Source organism: Orcinus orca, chromosome 13 (assembly GCF_937001465.1).
Source record: "Orcinus orca chromosome 13, mOrcOrc1.1, whole genome shotgun sequence".
Taxonomy (NCBI): domain Eukaryota; kingdom Metazoa; phylum Chordata; class Mammalia; order Artiodactyla; family Delphinidae; genus Orcinus; species Orcinus orca.
The window spans coordinates 73,194,564-73,209,417 of NC_064571.1; the positions used below are offsets into that span (position 1 = coordinate 73,194,564).

Here is a 14,854-nt window from a genome sequence, read left to right on the forward strand (position 1 = left end):
ATTGTATTCTTTCACTGAGTATAATAGTTTTGAAGTTCATCCGTGTTGTATAGCAAGTGTAAGTACTTCTTTTCCTCTTAATTTCCAAATAATATTCCATGTATGGATGCACCACATTTTGTTTATCCATTCACCACTTTATGAACATCTGGGTGGTTTCCACTTTTGGGCTATTATGAATAATGGTGCCATGTACACCCACTCATACACAAGCCTTTATGTGGCCATATATTTCCATTTCTCCTGGATAGAAACCTAGGAGTTAAATTGCTGGTCACTTGGTAATTTAATGTTTAACTTTTTGAGAAACTGACAAACTGTTTTCCAAAGTTGCTGCACCATTTTACATTCCCTTCAACAATGTCTGAGGGGCATACACCCAGAGAAAACCATAATTCAAAAGGACATATGCACCCCAATGTTCACTGAAACACTATTTATAATAGCCAGGTCATGGAATCAACCTAACTGCCCACTGACAGACGAATGGATAAAGAAGATGTGGTACATATATACAATGGAATATTACTCCGCCATAAAAAGGAACAAAATTGTGTCATTTGTAGAGACGTGGATGGACCTAGAGTCTGTCATACAGAGTGAAGTCAGAAAGAGAAAAACAAATATCGAATATTAACACATATATGTGGAATCTAGAAAAATGGTACAGATGAACCGGTTTGCAAGGCAGAAATTGAGACACAGATGTAGAGAACAAACATATGGACACCAAGGGGGGAAGTGTGTGCGTGGGGGGGGGGGATGAATTGGGAGATTGGGATTGACATATATACACTAATATGTATAAAATAGATAACTAATAAGAACCTGCTGTATAAAACAATAAAATAAAATTCAAAAAAAAAGAAGTAAAAAAACCCCAAGAAAACAATGTCTGATGGATCTCATTACTTTTAATGAGATACTTAACCAGTTATGTAACTATGTAGAGAAATCTCTTACTTTTAATTCCATTAACTAGTAAATTGAGATGATTCGCCATGTTACACACACAGTAGTATGTACCACTTTTCTGCTTATAACCTCTCTTCACTCTGGGTACAATATTGTAACAGCTACTACCCACCAGAACTAGTCCAAAATTCCATTTTTACCGCTCCAATTCAATTAAAAACCTCCTAACCTTTAACTTTAGTATGAGTTGTTAACAACTTTTTTCTATGTCTATGCTTGTTATTTCTGAATGTGTCAGCTGTTTGTTCTTTAAAACCAGAAAAAGCTGAGGAAAGTTCCCACCTTTCCCAGTGGTGGGAAATGCCTGATGTCCAGCCACAAGAGTCTGGTGTATTCCTTGGCACCGACCCCAGCAACTTAAAATGATGGCAGGGGATGAAAACACAGCCAAGCATGTTAAATGAAAGAAGAACAAAGCTATGGAATAATAGGCTTACTTGTAAACAACTGCTTTTTCTTCTTCCTGGGATTCCAGAAGATGAGGAGTTTTTGCAGAGGGTTTCAAGTCAAAACTACTTTCGTTAAAATTCACTTTTACTTTTAACCTTTAATAAGATAACAGGTGTGAGAGGATGTTCTGAAAACAATATTAGCTTGCATTTATACAGAAATCATTGTTATACATTGACTGCTACGTATATTGTCCAAAATATCATTACTTCAAACTGGTGTGCATTCTTGGGTGTTTCAGAATTGCTGAAACTATGATAGAGACTGGTTTACTATTTACTGAGACCCTAGAATCAGCTAGGCAAAGTTTAAAGTATTCCCTATATCCTACAGCTTATACTCTAAATGTAAAAAGAAGCTCCAGAGATTGTCATTTACAAGCATAAACGTAAAATACTTTTCCTAAGAAAGAATCCAAACAACCCATTTCCCAGTCTCCTTTGCCATAAGGTGGCAGGCAGGTGCCTTAGACCCCTCTAGTCTTGCCCCAGTCAAGAGATGGTTGGGGGACTTCCCTGGTAGTCCAGTGGTAAAGAATCCACCTTACAACTCAGGGGACGCGAGTTCGATCCCCGCTCACAGAACTAAGATCCCACATGCTGCTGGGCAACTAAGCCCACACGCTACAACTACTGAGCTGGCGCACCTCAACTAGAGCCCACGCGCTCTGGAAAACGCGCGCCACAACTACAGAGCCCACACGCCCTGGAGCCAGCGTGCCACAACTAGAGAAGAGAAAACCCACAGGCCACAGCTAGAGAGAAGCCCACGCACCACAACGAAGAGCTGGTGCGCCGCAAGGAAAGGTCCTGTGTGCCGCAACTAAGACCCAACGTAGCCAAAAATAAATTAAATAAATAAATAAATAATAAATAAATCTTAAAAAAAGAGTTGGTTGGAAGGGTGATACTGGCCCTGTGAGGAGCATCCATTTTGTTGGCACAGATTACAGCAGACCTGGTGGGGTTCTAAGCCAACCACTGGAGCAGCAGCTTCCTGATTCAGCAGTTTCCTGATCATAGTAGAAACAACACATCCCTTGGCCAGCCAATTCTACACTGTGATTTTGGGAGTTATTTCTGAAATTCAGCCCTGTTTCTTAAGACCTCCCAATGATTTCAAGAGCAGTGTTAAGTCCTCAATAAATGAATCCTTTTCTGGGGTGGCTTCAGTTGTCTGAAACCAAGAGCCATTATCGTAACTAACACACCCAGTACACCTAGCATGCAAATAGCCACACAAAGAATTAATGGAGGGCTTCCCTGGTGGCGCAGTGGTTGAGAGCCCGCCTGCCGATGCAGGGGACACGGGTTCATGCCCCGGTCCGGGAAGATCCCACATGCTGCGGAGCAGCTAGGCCCGTGAGCCATGGCCGCTGAGGCTCCGCAACGGGAGAGGCCACAACAGTGAGAGGCCCGCGTACCGCAAAAAAAAAAAAAAAAAAAAAGAATTAATGGAAAGGATCAGTCTGATCCTGATTTAGTCAGAATGAATATTCCTAGAGAATGTGGATTTTGAAATATGTTTTGAGTAAAAGAAATCGGTATGGCAAACATTTAGATTAGGGTATAAAGCACTACTAACAAGAGGGAAAAAAGGGTTTCCTGTGTTAATATATCTGAGAAGGACTAATGCAGTGGCCCATTTGTCTGCAGGAACATTCTTAGGCAAAGCTATCCTGGGGCAGAACCTTGAGATGAGAGTAAATACTAAGGGTACCAAACAATAATGAAAAGGTTGGATGAGAAGAGTATTATCGGATTAGACTTCTCAACTACCTCTCCTGCTCAGAGCAAACCAAAAGTAGGGACAGGAATGTCCTTAGTCAAGGAATCCAATGGCTTCCTCTCAGTTCTCTATATTTGGCATAGTGCCTGATCCTTCTTGTCACCCTTTCCTCTCCTGATATCTGTGGCAAATCACAGGCTGCTTCTTCTGTCTCCTTTTCTTCTTCCCACCTCCTAAACTTTATAGCACAACCTTTCATCTCAGTATTTTTCTTTTTCCCAGTATTCTCTCCTCAGCCTATCTAATCCATTCTTATGCTTTTACTCTCATTTCCAAAGTGAACAACTCTTTAATTTAGTTCTCCAACCTCAAATCCCCTTCTCTCTTGAGCTGTTGCCTCACTTTTCCAACAACCTGTAATACATCTTTACTTGAAAGGACTACCAGTATATAAAACTCAGTATGAACAAAACTGAACTCATCAATTGCATTTCTGAATCTGCTCCTCCTATGTTCCATCTTCTGCTGATAGCACCTCCAATCTTCCAGTGACCTAGATTTATATAGCAGGGTCTTTGGTCTCCCCCTCTCCCTGCTCATTACTTCATTAGTCCATGAAACAAGCACTTTATGCCACTCAATTACTATCCTCAAGGTAATTACAGTACATGTAAAGATATATATATATATATATATATATGTATATATATGAACAAAAAATATACTGTATATAGTAATGGCTGACTAGCAGCTCTGAGGCAGTGATCTTCAAGCAGTTTTGTTTATATACTCCTTAAAAGAGTTTTGAAAAACCACATAACCCCTTGAACATTTTAAAGGTGACACCTATAATTTTTCATTGCAAGTTTAAATAAGTTTGTATCTTAATAGATTTTTTAAAATATCAAATATTCATTAAGATAAAATGAGTATTGGCCTTACAAGCAATGAAAATTTTAGGATACTATGTGATAAAATATATTTTAACCACCATATTAAATAAAGCACACTAAATCTGAAAACAATCACAAAAAACTGTTATCAGAGGATTATAGCTATTATATTTTGAAATTCTGACAGTACCAGAAAACATTCCAGCTATATTTAAAAGAAGCATCAGGACTTCCCTGGTGGTGCAGTGGTTAAGAATCTGCCTGACGATGCAGGGGACACGGGTTCGAGCCCTGGTCTGGGAAGATCCCACATGCTGTAGAGCAACTAAGCCCGTGCGTCACAACTACTGAGCAACTAGAGAAAGCCTGCACGCAGCAATGAAGACCCAACGCAGCCAAAAATAAATATATATATATAAAATTTAAAAATAAATTAAATAAAAGAAGCATCACTAAATTATACAGCTTTAGCTACTCCAAATTCAAAGCAACCCAACACAGACCAAGTACCCTGATTCTGTAGCATGCCTTTAAATCAATCAATTAATCAGTTAATTAAAGTAAAATAAAATATATATGACAGGGAAATACAGAAAGACCTGTTGGTTAAGTTTTCTTGCTTCATCATTAAAGGAAGTCTCTCAAAAGCCAGTATTTTTATTTGTCCCTTTATTTGGTACCTTAAAATTTTTTATAACCAGGTTGAAAGATATGCCTCTCTTTTAAAAAGTGGGATAAGAAGTCATATGAATGCAGGCTTGTTCTCAGGCAGATCAACTTTTGGAAAGAGTACATACAGACTTCAGAATCTGGAAGTTGAGACCCTTAAGACTATCCATGCCTATGTACGCCTTGGTGTCTTTACAAGCTGTTACTGTATATTTTGAAATTCACAATTTGAAATTCACTGCTTTGAGGGAATCCATTTACTTCAAACAACTAGACCCTGGATAGAATGTACCCTTTGAGGTGTCACTAGTCTTACAAGAGAAGGAGGGGGTCTTTAAGAAAAAAACACACACACAAATGTAGTAGACGCTAGAGGTGTGGGAACTTACGGCCATAATGGTGGGCAGCAAGGGCAGGTGGAATAACAGATAATAATCCCTGAGGGCAGATGCCAATAACAGAGCTAACAGAATACTGAGCCCTGTCTATGCCAGCTGTAAGGTGGGGACACTACACTTGAGACTGCCACACTGAGCCTAGACATTTGAAGGGAGCTGGTTAGGCCCAGGTTGATGGCATCCCAGCTACTGGCAGAGGCAGAAACAGAAGCAAATCATCTGTGTAGATAGAAAAGTTTCCCCAATTTAGGCCAATAGTACACCCAAAGATAAATTGAACTCACAAATAAAATTCACTAAGCATACGAGAAAGCAAACCATTATAAATGAGAATCAGCAGAGAAAAACAAAAGATTTATTAGCATCCCCCCAAAATACAGAATTTGGAATGATCAAATATAGAATGTAGAATGGCAATATATAAAATGTTTAAAGAAATAAATTATCCAATCACCAAGACTAGAAAACAAGAAGAGCCTATCAGGAATGAAGAAGCATATGGGGTGGGTAAGGGGAGAAAATTTCAGAAATTAACATTTTAATATTCAACACAGTAAAAAAAGAATAGTAAACTGGAAAATATATCCAAAGAAATTACCAAAGGTGATGGAAAATATGAAAGAGATATTAAAAGTATTAATATATAAGATATTTACATATGATATATACAAAGACTAATATTTAGTACAAGGGCTCAGATAAGCCAGTCTTCCCCAAACATACTAGCCTCCACGAGAGTGGAGCAATGTGATACACAGAGAAAAATCCAGAAAATCATCCAAAGAAAACATTTTCCTTACCATATTAGTCATCTCCAGAACCTTCCTGAGGAGGAAAATAAATACTGCAATTGGAACCTACCATGTGCCCATTATTAGCTCACTATAAAATCAATATTCTCAATATCGTCACCTTCACATACAACCTGAGTTAAATCTGTCATGAACAGATTCCTGGTTTGGGTAGACCCTACCTAATTACTAGAGTTAGGCTTATGATTCTCAAAGACAATGAAAAAAAGTAGAAAGCCCATTCTTTCAGAATTCTGTCTTAAGGTTTATTTCTGGTTTATGTAACATTTACAGTGCCATTTATAGCAAATTTTTTTAAAAATAAGAAAATTATTAGAGTTCTGTTTCCATTTAAGGATGAATCAACACTGGTTCACAAAATGTAACAGATGTACCACACTAATGCAAGATGTTAATAGAGGAAACTAAAGTGGGGAATGGGGAGGACAGAATATACAGAAATTCTCTTTCTGCTTAAATTTTTGATAAACTTAAAACTGCTCTTAAAAATAAAGCCTAATAATTAAAAACAAAAGATATCAGCTAAAACTTTAATGAATGCTTAAAGGCCAAGTGTGGGCTAGCATGTCATTTTGGAATAGCTGGGGAGACCTCATACAAGAAGTGTTTACACTCATGAGCAAGCTCTTTTCCATGGGCCTGCACCAGGTGCTAACAAGAAAGACTGGGCACAGAGCAGAAAACCAGAGAAAACCCCCATCAGTGGCAAAGATATGCAGGAAGAGATTGACAGTGCTAGGTAAACAAGTGCCCTTCCCACTTTCCTGGATCCTTCCCCCTTACAAAGCAAAGCATTAAGCTGCTGGCGTAAGGGAAGCAAACTCTTTTTCCCGCAGGGTGATAAGCAAAGATCTAGGGCTTTTGGGAGAGGAGTAAAAGCAAACTCTATCTACCTCTGGAAGAGGGATGAGAAATCCTCTTATATCCAGGACAGACTTAAGGCTCTATTGTTACTAAGATAGGGATAGGAGTAAAAACCCTCTGTCCCAGGAGGAGGTGCAAGAAATTGCCTGTGCCCAGAATCCTATACTTAAACCCAGCAGAGGTATGCTACTATTGGAAGAGGGGCAGGAAACTACCATCCAAGAACAACCACAGACATAAGATAGTGTTTGGGTGCTACAGGGAGAAGAGAAAGGAACTCTAAGAAGACCCTACTCCTGAGGCTCAAGTATATAGGGCTTGCCTAAAACTGAGGCTAGGATAAAGAAAACAGAGAACATTCCTTTACCTCCCTCTTTGAGCCTACCAACAAGCAACAGCAGAATACTTCTGGCGGGGTCTCCCCTGGTGGTGCAGTGGTTAAGAATGCACCTGCCAATGCAGGGGACGCAGGTTCGAGCCCTGGTCTGGGAAGATCCCACATGCCGCGGAGCAACTAAGCCCGTGCGCCACAACCACTGAGCCTGTACTCTAGAGACCATGCTCCGCAACAAGAGAAGCCACCGTAACAAGAAGCCCATGCATCACGACAACAAGTAGCCCCCACTTGCTGCCAACTAGAGAAGGCCCGCGCGCAGCAACAAAGACTCAACACAGCCAAAAATAAATTAATTAATTAAAATAAATTTTAAAAAAAAAGAATACTTCTGGGATGAAGCAAGACCATGGAGACACCTCACTCCCTCCACCTCTGTGATGCAGCCTTGCAGGGATAGCCAAAAACTGAGGAGGGCACAGGAACACCTGAGAAAACCCCTCAGGTACCCCAGCCCCTACCCTAAGCACAAGGTAACAAAAGCCCACCACTAGAGGCATCTGAAGTCTGTGATGCATTGCAAGTAACAATAGCAATAATAATACCTAAACCCTGCTCAATTTCGGACTAGGTAAGCCCAATTCTCCACGCTAATGCCTGACAGAAGAAAAAGCATATTCATTTCTAGACATAAATATTCACTCTGTACTATTCTACCTCTAATGCCTAGCATTCAATTAAAACTTACAAGACATGCCAAAAAAAAGCAAGACAAAATATCCCACTGTCAAGAGATAAAGCAGTCAACAGAACCAGATTCAGAATGAACCTGAGCTGGAACTCTCAAATGAGGAACTTAAAATAACTATGATTAATATGTTAAAGAGTCTAGTGGAAAGATGAATAATATGAATGAGCAGATGGAGGATTTTAGGAAAAATTAAACCTATGTGAAAAAAATCAAATGGAAATACTAGAAATAAAAATCATCACATCTGAAATGGAGAATTCCTCTGATCGTCTCTTCAGTATGTAAGACAAAGCTGAGGAAAGGTTCATTTGATGGTGATCAATAGATGGGACACAGCTGAGGAGAGACTCAGTGAACTTAAAGATAGGTGGGTAGAAACTGTCCAACTGAAATACAAGAAGAAAAAATACATAAATAAATAAAAACAGAGTATCTAAGAAGTAAGGGACAATATCAAGTGGTCTAACATACATAGAACTGGAGCCTCAGAAAGGAAAAAAAAAAAAGAAGACTAGAACTAAAAATAGAACTACCATATGACCTAGCATTTCCACTCCTGGGTATCCGAAAAAAACAAAAGCATCCCAATGTTCACAGCAGCAGTATTTACAATAGCCAAAATATACAGTCAACCTAAGTGTCCATCAACAGATCAATGAGTAAAGAAGATGTGATACACACACACACACACACACACACACACACAAAACACACACAATGGAATACTACTCAGCCTTGAAAAAAGAATGAAAATTTGCCATTTGCAACAACATGCATGGATTTGGAGGGTATTATGCTTAGTGAAATAAGTCAGACAAAGAAAGACAAATATGGTATGATATCACTTACAGGTGGAATCTAAAAACTAAAACAGGGGCTTCCTTGGTGGCGCAGTGGTTAAGAATCCGCCTGCCAATGCAGGGGACACAGGTTCAGGCCCTGGTCCAAGAAGATCCCACATGCTGCGGAGCAACTAAGCCCATGCGCCACAACTATGGAGCCTGTACTCTAGAGCCCACGAGCCACAACTACTGAGCCCACGTGCCACAACTACTGAAGCCCGTGCACCTAGAGCCTGTGCTCTGCAACAAGAGAAGCCACTACAATGAGAAGCCCAAGCACCGCAACGAAGAGTAGCCCCCACTCGCCGCAACTAGAGAAAGCCTGCGTGCAGCAACGAAGACCTGACCCAACACAGCCAAAAATAAATAACTTAATTAAAAAATAAACCAAACTAGTAACTATAACAACAACAACAAAAAGAACAGACTCACAGATACAGAGAACAAACTAGTGGTTACCAGTGGGGAGAGGAAAGGGGAAGGGGCAAGTTAGGAGTAGGGGAGTAAGAGGTAAAAACTACTATGTTTAAAAAAAAAAAAAAAACTACTATGTAAAAATAAATAAGCTGTAAGGATATTTTTGTATAGCCAATATTTTATAATAACTATAAATGGAGTGTAACTTTTAAAAATTGTGAATCACTGCACTGTGCATCTGAAAAACTTATATAATATTGTACATCAACTATACTTAAGTTAAAAAAAACACGGGGGAGAGATAAACTGGGAGACTGGGATTGACATATACACACTGCTATATATAAAATAGATAACTAATAAGAACCTACTGTATAGCACAGGGAACTCTTCTCAATACTCTGTAATAACCTATATGAGTAAAGAATCTAAAAGAATAATGGATATATATATATGTATAACTGATTCACTTTGCTACACAGCAGAAACTAACTTTTTTTTTTTTTTTTTTTTTGCGGTACACGGGCCTCTCACTGCTGTGGCCTCTCCTGTTGCGGAGCACAGGCTCCGGACGCGCAGGCTCAGCGGCCATGGTTCATGGGCCCAGCTGCTCTGTGGCATGTGGGATCTTCCCGGACCAGGGCACGAACCCATGTCCCCTGCAACGGCAGGCGGACTCTCAACCACTGCGCCACCAGGGAATCCCTAACACAACATTTTAAATCAACTATACTCCAATAAATTTTTTTAAAAACCACACAGGAAGAATGAGGCATAAGAAATATCTGAAGTGATAACAGCCTAGAATTTCCCCCAAATAATGAAAGACATCAAACCACAGATATAAGAATCTCAGTGAACCCTAAGTAGGATCAAACAAAAAGAAAGGGGAAAAAACACCTACACACATCATAGACTAGCTAATGAAAACCAAAGACAAAGAGAAAATCTTGAAAGTACCCAAGAAAAAAGAAACATCACATACAGAGGAACAAAGACAAGAATTACAGTAGACTTCTCATTGAAAAATGAAATAGTTTTTAAAAATCATAATTATGACAAAATATATATCATTGTCTCAAGAAACAGTTTTCAAATTCGAAGAGGTTCCATAATTTCTATCATACTAACCATTACCTGCTCCTTTTACAAAATTCACTCTCTATGTAGTTTGTAGGCAGTTTAAGCCACTCATTTGGAGTCATAAAGTGCCTTGAATTAGAAATTCCTGGAAATCTGGAATGCAGTTTGGCCTTCTCAACCTCTTTAAATTCTTTCATTGTAAATATTCTGCCTGTAGGAAGATGAGCAACCTAAATTAGCATCCTTAAATGCAACTCCCATTGCTCTTGGGTTATGAAACCACATAACAATTAGAAACTAAGTACCAGTCTCACACTGAAGAAGAATTCTTTTTCCATTGTCTTTGTCATATTGTGCCTTTTTCAAAGGGTCACGAAATGGTGGGATGGTAACCTACAAGAAAAACACTTCTTTGAGGACTGGGTTCCAGCTCTTTTTCAGTCTATTCTAAGCATCCATGCCAAGCTCTTATGCCAGAATAACCAAGATTACAGCATCTACAAACTAACAGCAATCTAATTATTATATATATTTAACAAATTACAAAGAGATGGCAGCACTCCAATACATCTCCTAACAAGGCCCTTCAGCCAAAGAAGCATGGTTAGCTCTTGTTTTAATAGCCTTTTCAGATCACTGTGGATTTCTTTTTAGATATCAATACTATACCCAAACTCAACAAGTGGCAGCTTCTTAAAGATCAGTTATGATGTAGAATCTGAAACCATATCAATGAATTATTCAAACTCTGCTACATTAAAATCCATTGGTCCATCTTGAACTTGAACTCTGAATGAATCTTTTATCCATATCATGAATTGGTTGTTTAGAGAAAATTAGATCACTGAGTTATGTGAGGTCTTCCAAATGTTAATACATTTCATTATACAATAATCACATTCATTAATATCATCACCAGTCTCATCAGTAAAGTCTTTGAGTATTTGAACACTGTCACACATGATGGTCAGTATGATATTTCAAAAATTCAAATTTTTGTTTGAAAGTTCACATTTTATCACTGGCAACAAATATTGTCAGCTGTTTTTCTTGAAGTGACAGACTCACTTCATTAATTTTCCAGAAAATGTCTACCAAACACCCAAGACTTAATAAACATAGTCTGTAAGTCATTCTTTCAAGTAAAAATGATGTTCCATGAAAAAAAATCAGCCAGTTCAGCTCACAATTCAAACAATCATACTGTATTTCAGTATGCAGAAATGTTCTTTGCATACCTCCCATTTCATCACAGAATATTAAAAAGATGTGTAGAAAAGTCCAAGACTTGGAGGGGAGGAATGAATTAGGAGTTTGGAATTAGCAGATACAAACTACTGCATAGAGTAAAACAGATAAACAACAAGGTCCTATTGTATAGCACAGAAAATTATAGTCAATATCTTGTAATAAACTATAATGGAAAAGAATCTGAAAAACTAAAAACCCAAATCACCTTGCTGAACACTAGGAACTAACACTGTAAATCAACTATACTTCAATTAAAAAAGGGGGAAGTAAGACTTAATAAAATTAATAATTTTTTTACTGTTTGATCAAGGACATTAAGTGAAATTGAATTTTTTTTTTTTTTACTGTGAGTGCATGACAGTGAAGAATATGAGTACAGTACCAGTATAATTTGGTAACCCTGACTTAAGTAGCTCTAAGGTACTAGCAGTTTTACCCAACACTGCTTTTGTACCATCAGTGCAAATGTCAACACAATGAAAAAGGCAAATAAAATTTGGCACTATTATGAAAAGTTTTGGCCTAATGGACCCCCTAGAAGGGTTTTGGGGCTGTCAAAGGTCTATGTACCTCACTTTGAGAACTGCTGCTATAACCTCAAAGTGCTCAGCTTACCTTAAGAGGTCACCTATCAGCTTCATTTAGAGCGGCAACATGGTGAAAGAACAGAATGGAATTCTGGTACCCAAAAGATCTGGTTTCAGGCTTCCCTAGTGGTGTAGTGGTTGAGAATCCGCCTGCCAATGCAGGGGACACAGGTTCGAACCCTGGTCCGGGAAGATCCCACATGCCGCAGAGCAACTAAGCCCATGTGCCACAACTACTGAGCCTGCACTCTGGAGCCCGCGAGCCACAACTACTGAAGCCCGCATGCCTAGAGCCCGTGCTTCGCGACAAGAGAAGCCACTGCAATGAGAAGCCCGCGCACCACGCCGAAGAGTAGCCCCTGCCGCAGCAAGAGAAAGCCCGCGCACAGCAACGAAGACCCAACACAGCCAAAAATTAAATAAATAAATAAATAAATTTTTAAAAAAAGATCTGATTTCAAATCCCAATTCTAACCCTTACCAGGTATGCTACTAGTTAGTATGTCTAAGGATATAACTCTAAACTCTCAGTTTAACTCTGACCTATAAAAATAGGGACAATAGCACATACACACACCCTAATTTGGGGAAAAACTTAAAAGACCTGCTTTGCCCTGCAACTACCAGCAGTTTAAAATGTCTATGATTCAAGGTAGGTTTTCTGTTTTATTTTCTTTAATAATATCCACTATTAGCAAAAGTGTGGAAAAAATAGATTCTCGGGAGGAGGTACAAATTTATATAACCATTCTGAAGGACAATTATGTGATATGAATTAAAATCATGCATAATTTTTAACCCAGCAGTTCTACTTCTAGCAACTTACCCAACGGAAAAAATTAAGAAATAAATAGTTACAGGGATGTTCATCATAATGTCATTTATAACAACAATAGGTCAAAAACAATCTAGAGGTTCAAAATAAGGAATATGTTAAAAAAAAAAAAAAAAGATGGTATAGCAAGATAGTATATGTGTTTAGAAACGTACCCGTACTCTGCTATTTACAGCTGTGTAACCTTGGACAAGTAACTTAACCCACCCGTGCCTCACTTGCCTTATTTGTAAATTAGCAGTGAATGCTCAAATAAAGTGAAAAGAAATCTTAACATTTGGTTAAGCTCTCAATGCAAGTTAGCTATTAATAACAGAATACCATGTATTGATTACAATTGTATATTTACATTTACTGACAAAGAAAGAAAGCAAATCATAAACTACTGAGAAAAAAAAGATTTTAAAACCTAATGTGTGGTATGGTCCCATTCTTGTTAAATAAAAATGTGTACATATACCTACCCATAGAAAGAAGTCTTTTTTTTTAATTGAAGTATAGTTGGTTTATAATTAGAAAGAAATCTTGAAGAATATACAGAAAAATGTTCATGAGTTCATTCTGGGTAATGGAATTGTGAGTGGTCTCTTATTATTTATTTTAAAATTGATTTTCTCATTTACATATCATAAAAATACATTACTTTTGTAACAAATTTAAAAGTCTGAAATTTTTTAACGTTATCTATCACCCAATTATTATACAATATTTTCAAATTTTACAGAGGTTTAATTTACTTTGGACTTTGGCTTTTTTGTTCCTTTCTAAGATATGGAGATGGGACATGATTCTTAAGATTTTACTGCATTCATTGGAAATCTCTAAAGGACTACTTATATATTAGGACTGCTCAAAAAAACAAACCACATAATACCAAAGTTAAAATTAGAAATCTACCTTCAGAAAATTCGGGTCCTCTTTTTTCATGTAAAAAGGATCATATTCTTTTGGATCATAATGCTCTATAAATGCATTTCCCTATAGGAAGGAAATAAAACCACACATAAGAACAAGCAGTCCATAATTAATTTTGAGCATAACAGGACTCAAGAGTCAAACACACAGTTCCACTCTTATGCTTTGAAATGGCATCAATGACAGATGCAAAAGGGAAGGGAAGACCAAATTGGAAATTAAATTTAATGTATTTAAGTAAGAAATATTATAGTGATAGAAGGAATCTACTTAAAATTTGCAAGATTTTAATAAAGGATGTTGGAACACTAAAAGATACAGGAATTTGTTTTTAGGTACTTAATATTCAAACATCTCAGATCTCTTAAAAATGCCAGGAGAACAGAAATATTTTATAGCTTTATAAATAATCAAGTTCCAGAATAAAAAACAAAAAATTCAAAAAAACATATATCTTGAACCTAGAGTCCAATTTTTTTAAATTGGTATATAAAATTAACAATTACATAGGAGAAAGAAAGAAAAATTATACTAATGTACACATTTAAATTCAGACCTAACCCTTTCCCTCCATCCTTTCCACATGCCCTGGATTTAAGAATAGTATGTGCTATAACGGAGTACAGATTACACATATACAGAATTGGGAAGGGCAGGCTGTTTGGATGATTATAAATAAAGATAACTGTAGCTTTTAAAGCAACTGAAAAAAGTAATAAATGATCTCTTAGTACCTTTTTATTTACGTATTTTAAAAAAGCATCTAATTCCTCTTGTCTCCTTTTTATAATCTTCTTATGTGAAGCAACATTTTCTATAATTTTCTTCTGGAGAGGATCTGCCACATGATCAACCCATCTTTTATATAATATCTCTTTTTTTCTTGCATTTAAGAAGTCATGATGCTTTAAATATTTACCTAGTTCCTAGTAAACAGTGATAGGAAAGACAAATATATTATCTTAAAGTTTTCTTGTTCCAAATTTTAAACTTAATTTATATTCATAAGAATAACCCACAAAATCATCCATTAATTAAATCATTTGGTTG

The 14,854-nt window shown here is 37.5% G+C and overlaps 1 protein-coding gene across 2 annotated transcripts in view; it reads right to left on the reverse strand.

Moving 5' to 3' along the window:
* Nucleotides 1-1,408: 1,408 nt before the first annotated feature.
* FAM228B (family with sequence similarity 228 member B) overlaps nt 1,409-14,854 on the reverse strand; it is a 28,571-nt gene continuing 15,125 nt past the window's right edge. Inside the window, exons 4-8 of one of the 2 annotated variants that reach the window (XM_004268086.3) lie at nt 14,539-14,730; nt 13,787-13,867; nt 10,522-10,609; nt 10,271-10,427; nt 1,409-1,520 (exon numbers count right to left, since the gene is read on the reverse strand). In XM_004268086.3, coding sequence (XP_004268134.3) covers nt 1,409-1,520; nt 10,271-10,427; nt 10,522-10,609; nt 13,787-13,867; nt 14,539-14,730 — 630 coding nt within the window. Of the gene's footprint in view, nt 1,521-9,713; nt 9,793-10,270; nt 10,428-10,521; nt 10,610-13,786; nt 13,868-14,538; nt 14,731-14,854 lie in introns of those variants that run through there. The other variant, XM_049695691.1, reaches the window with a different exon arrangement.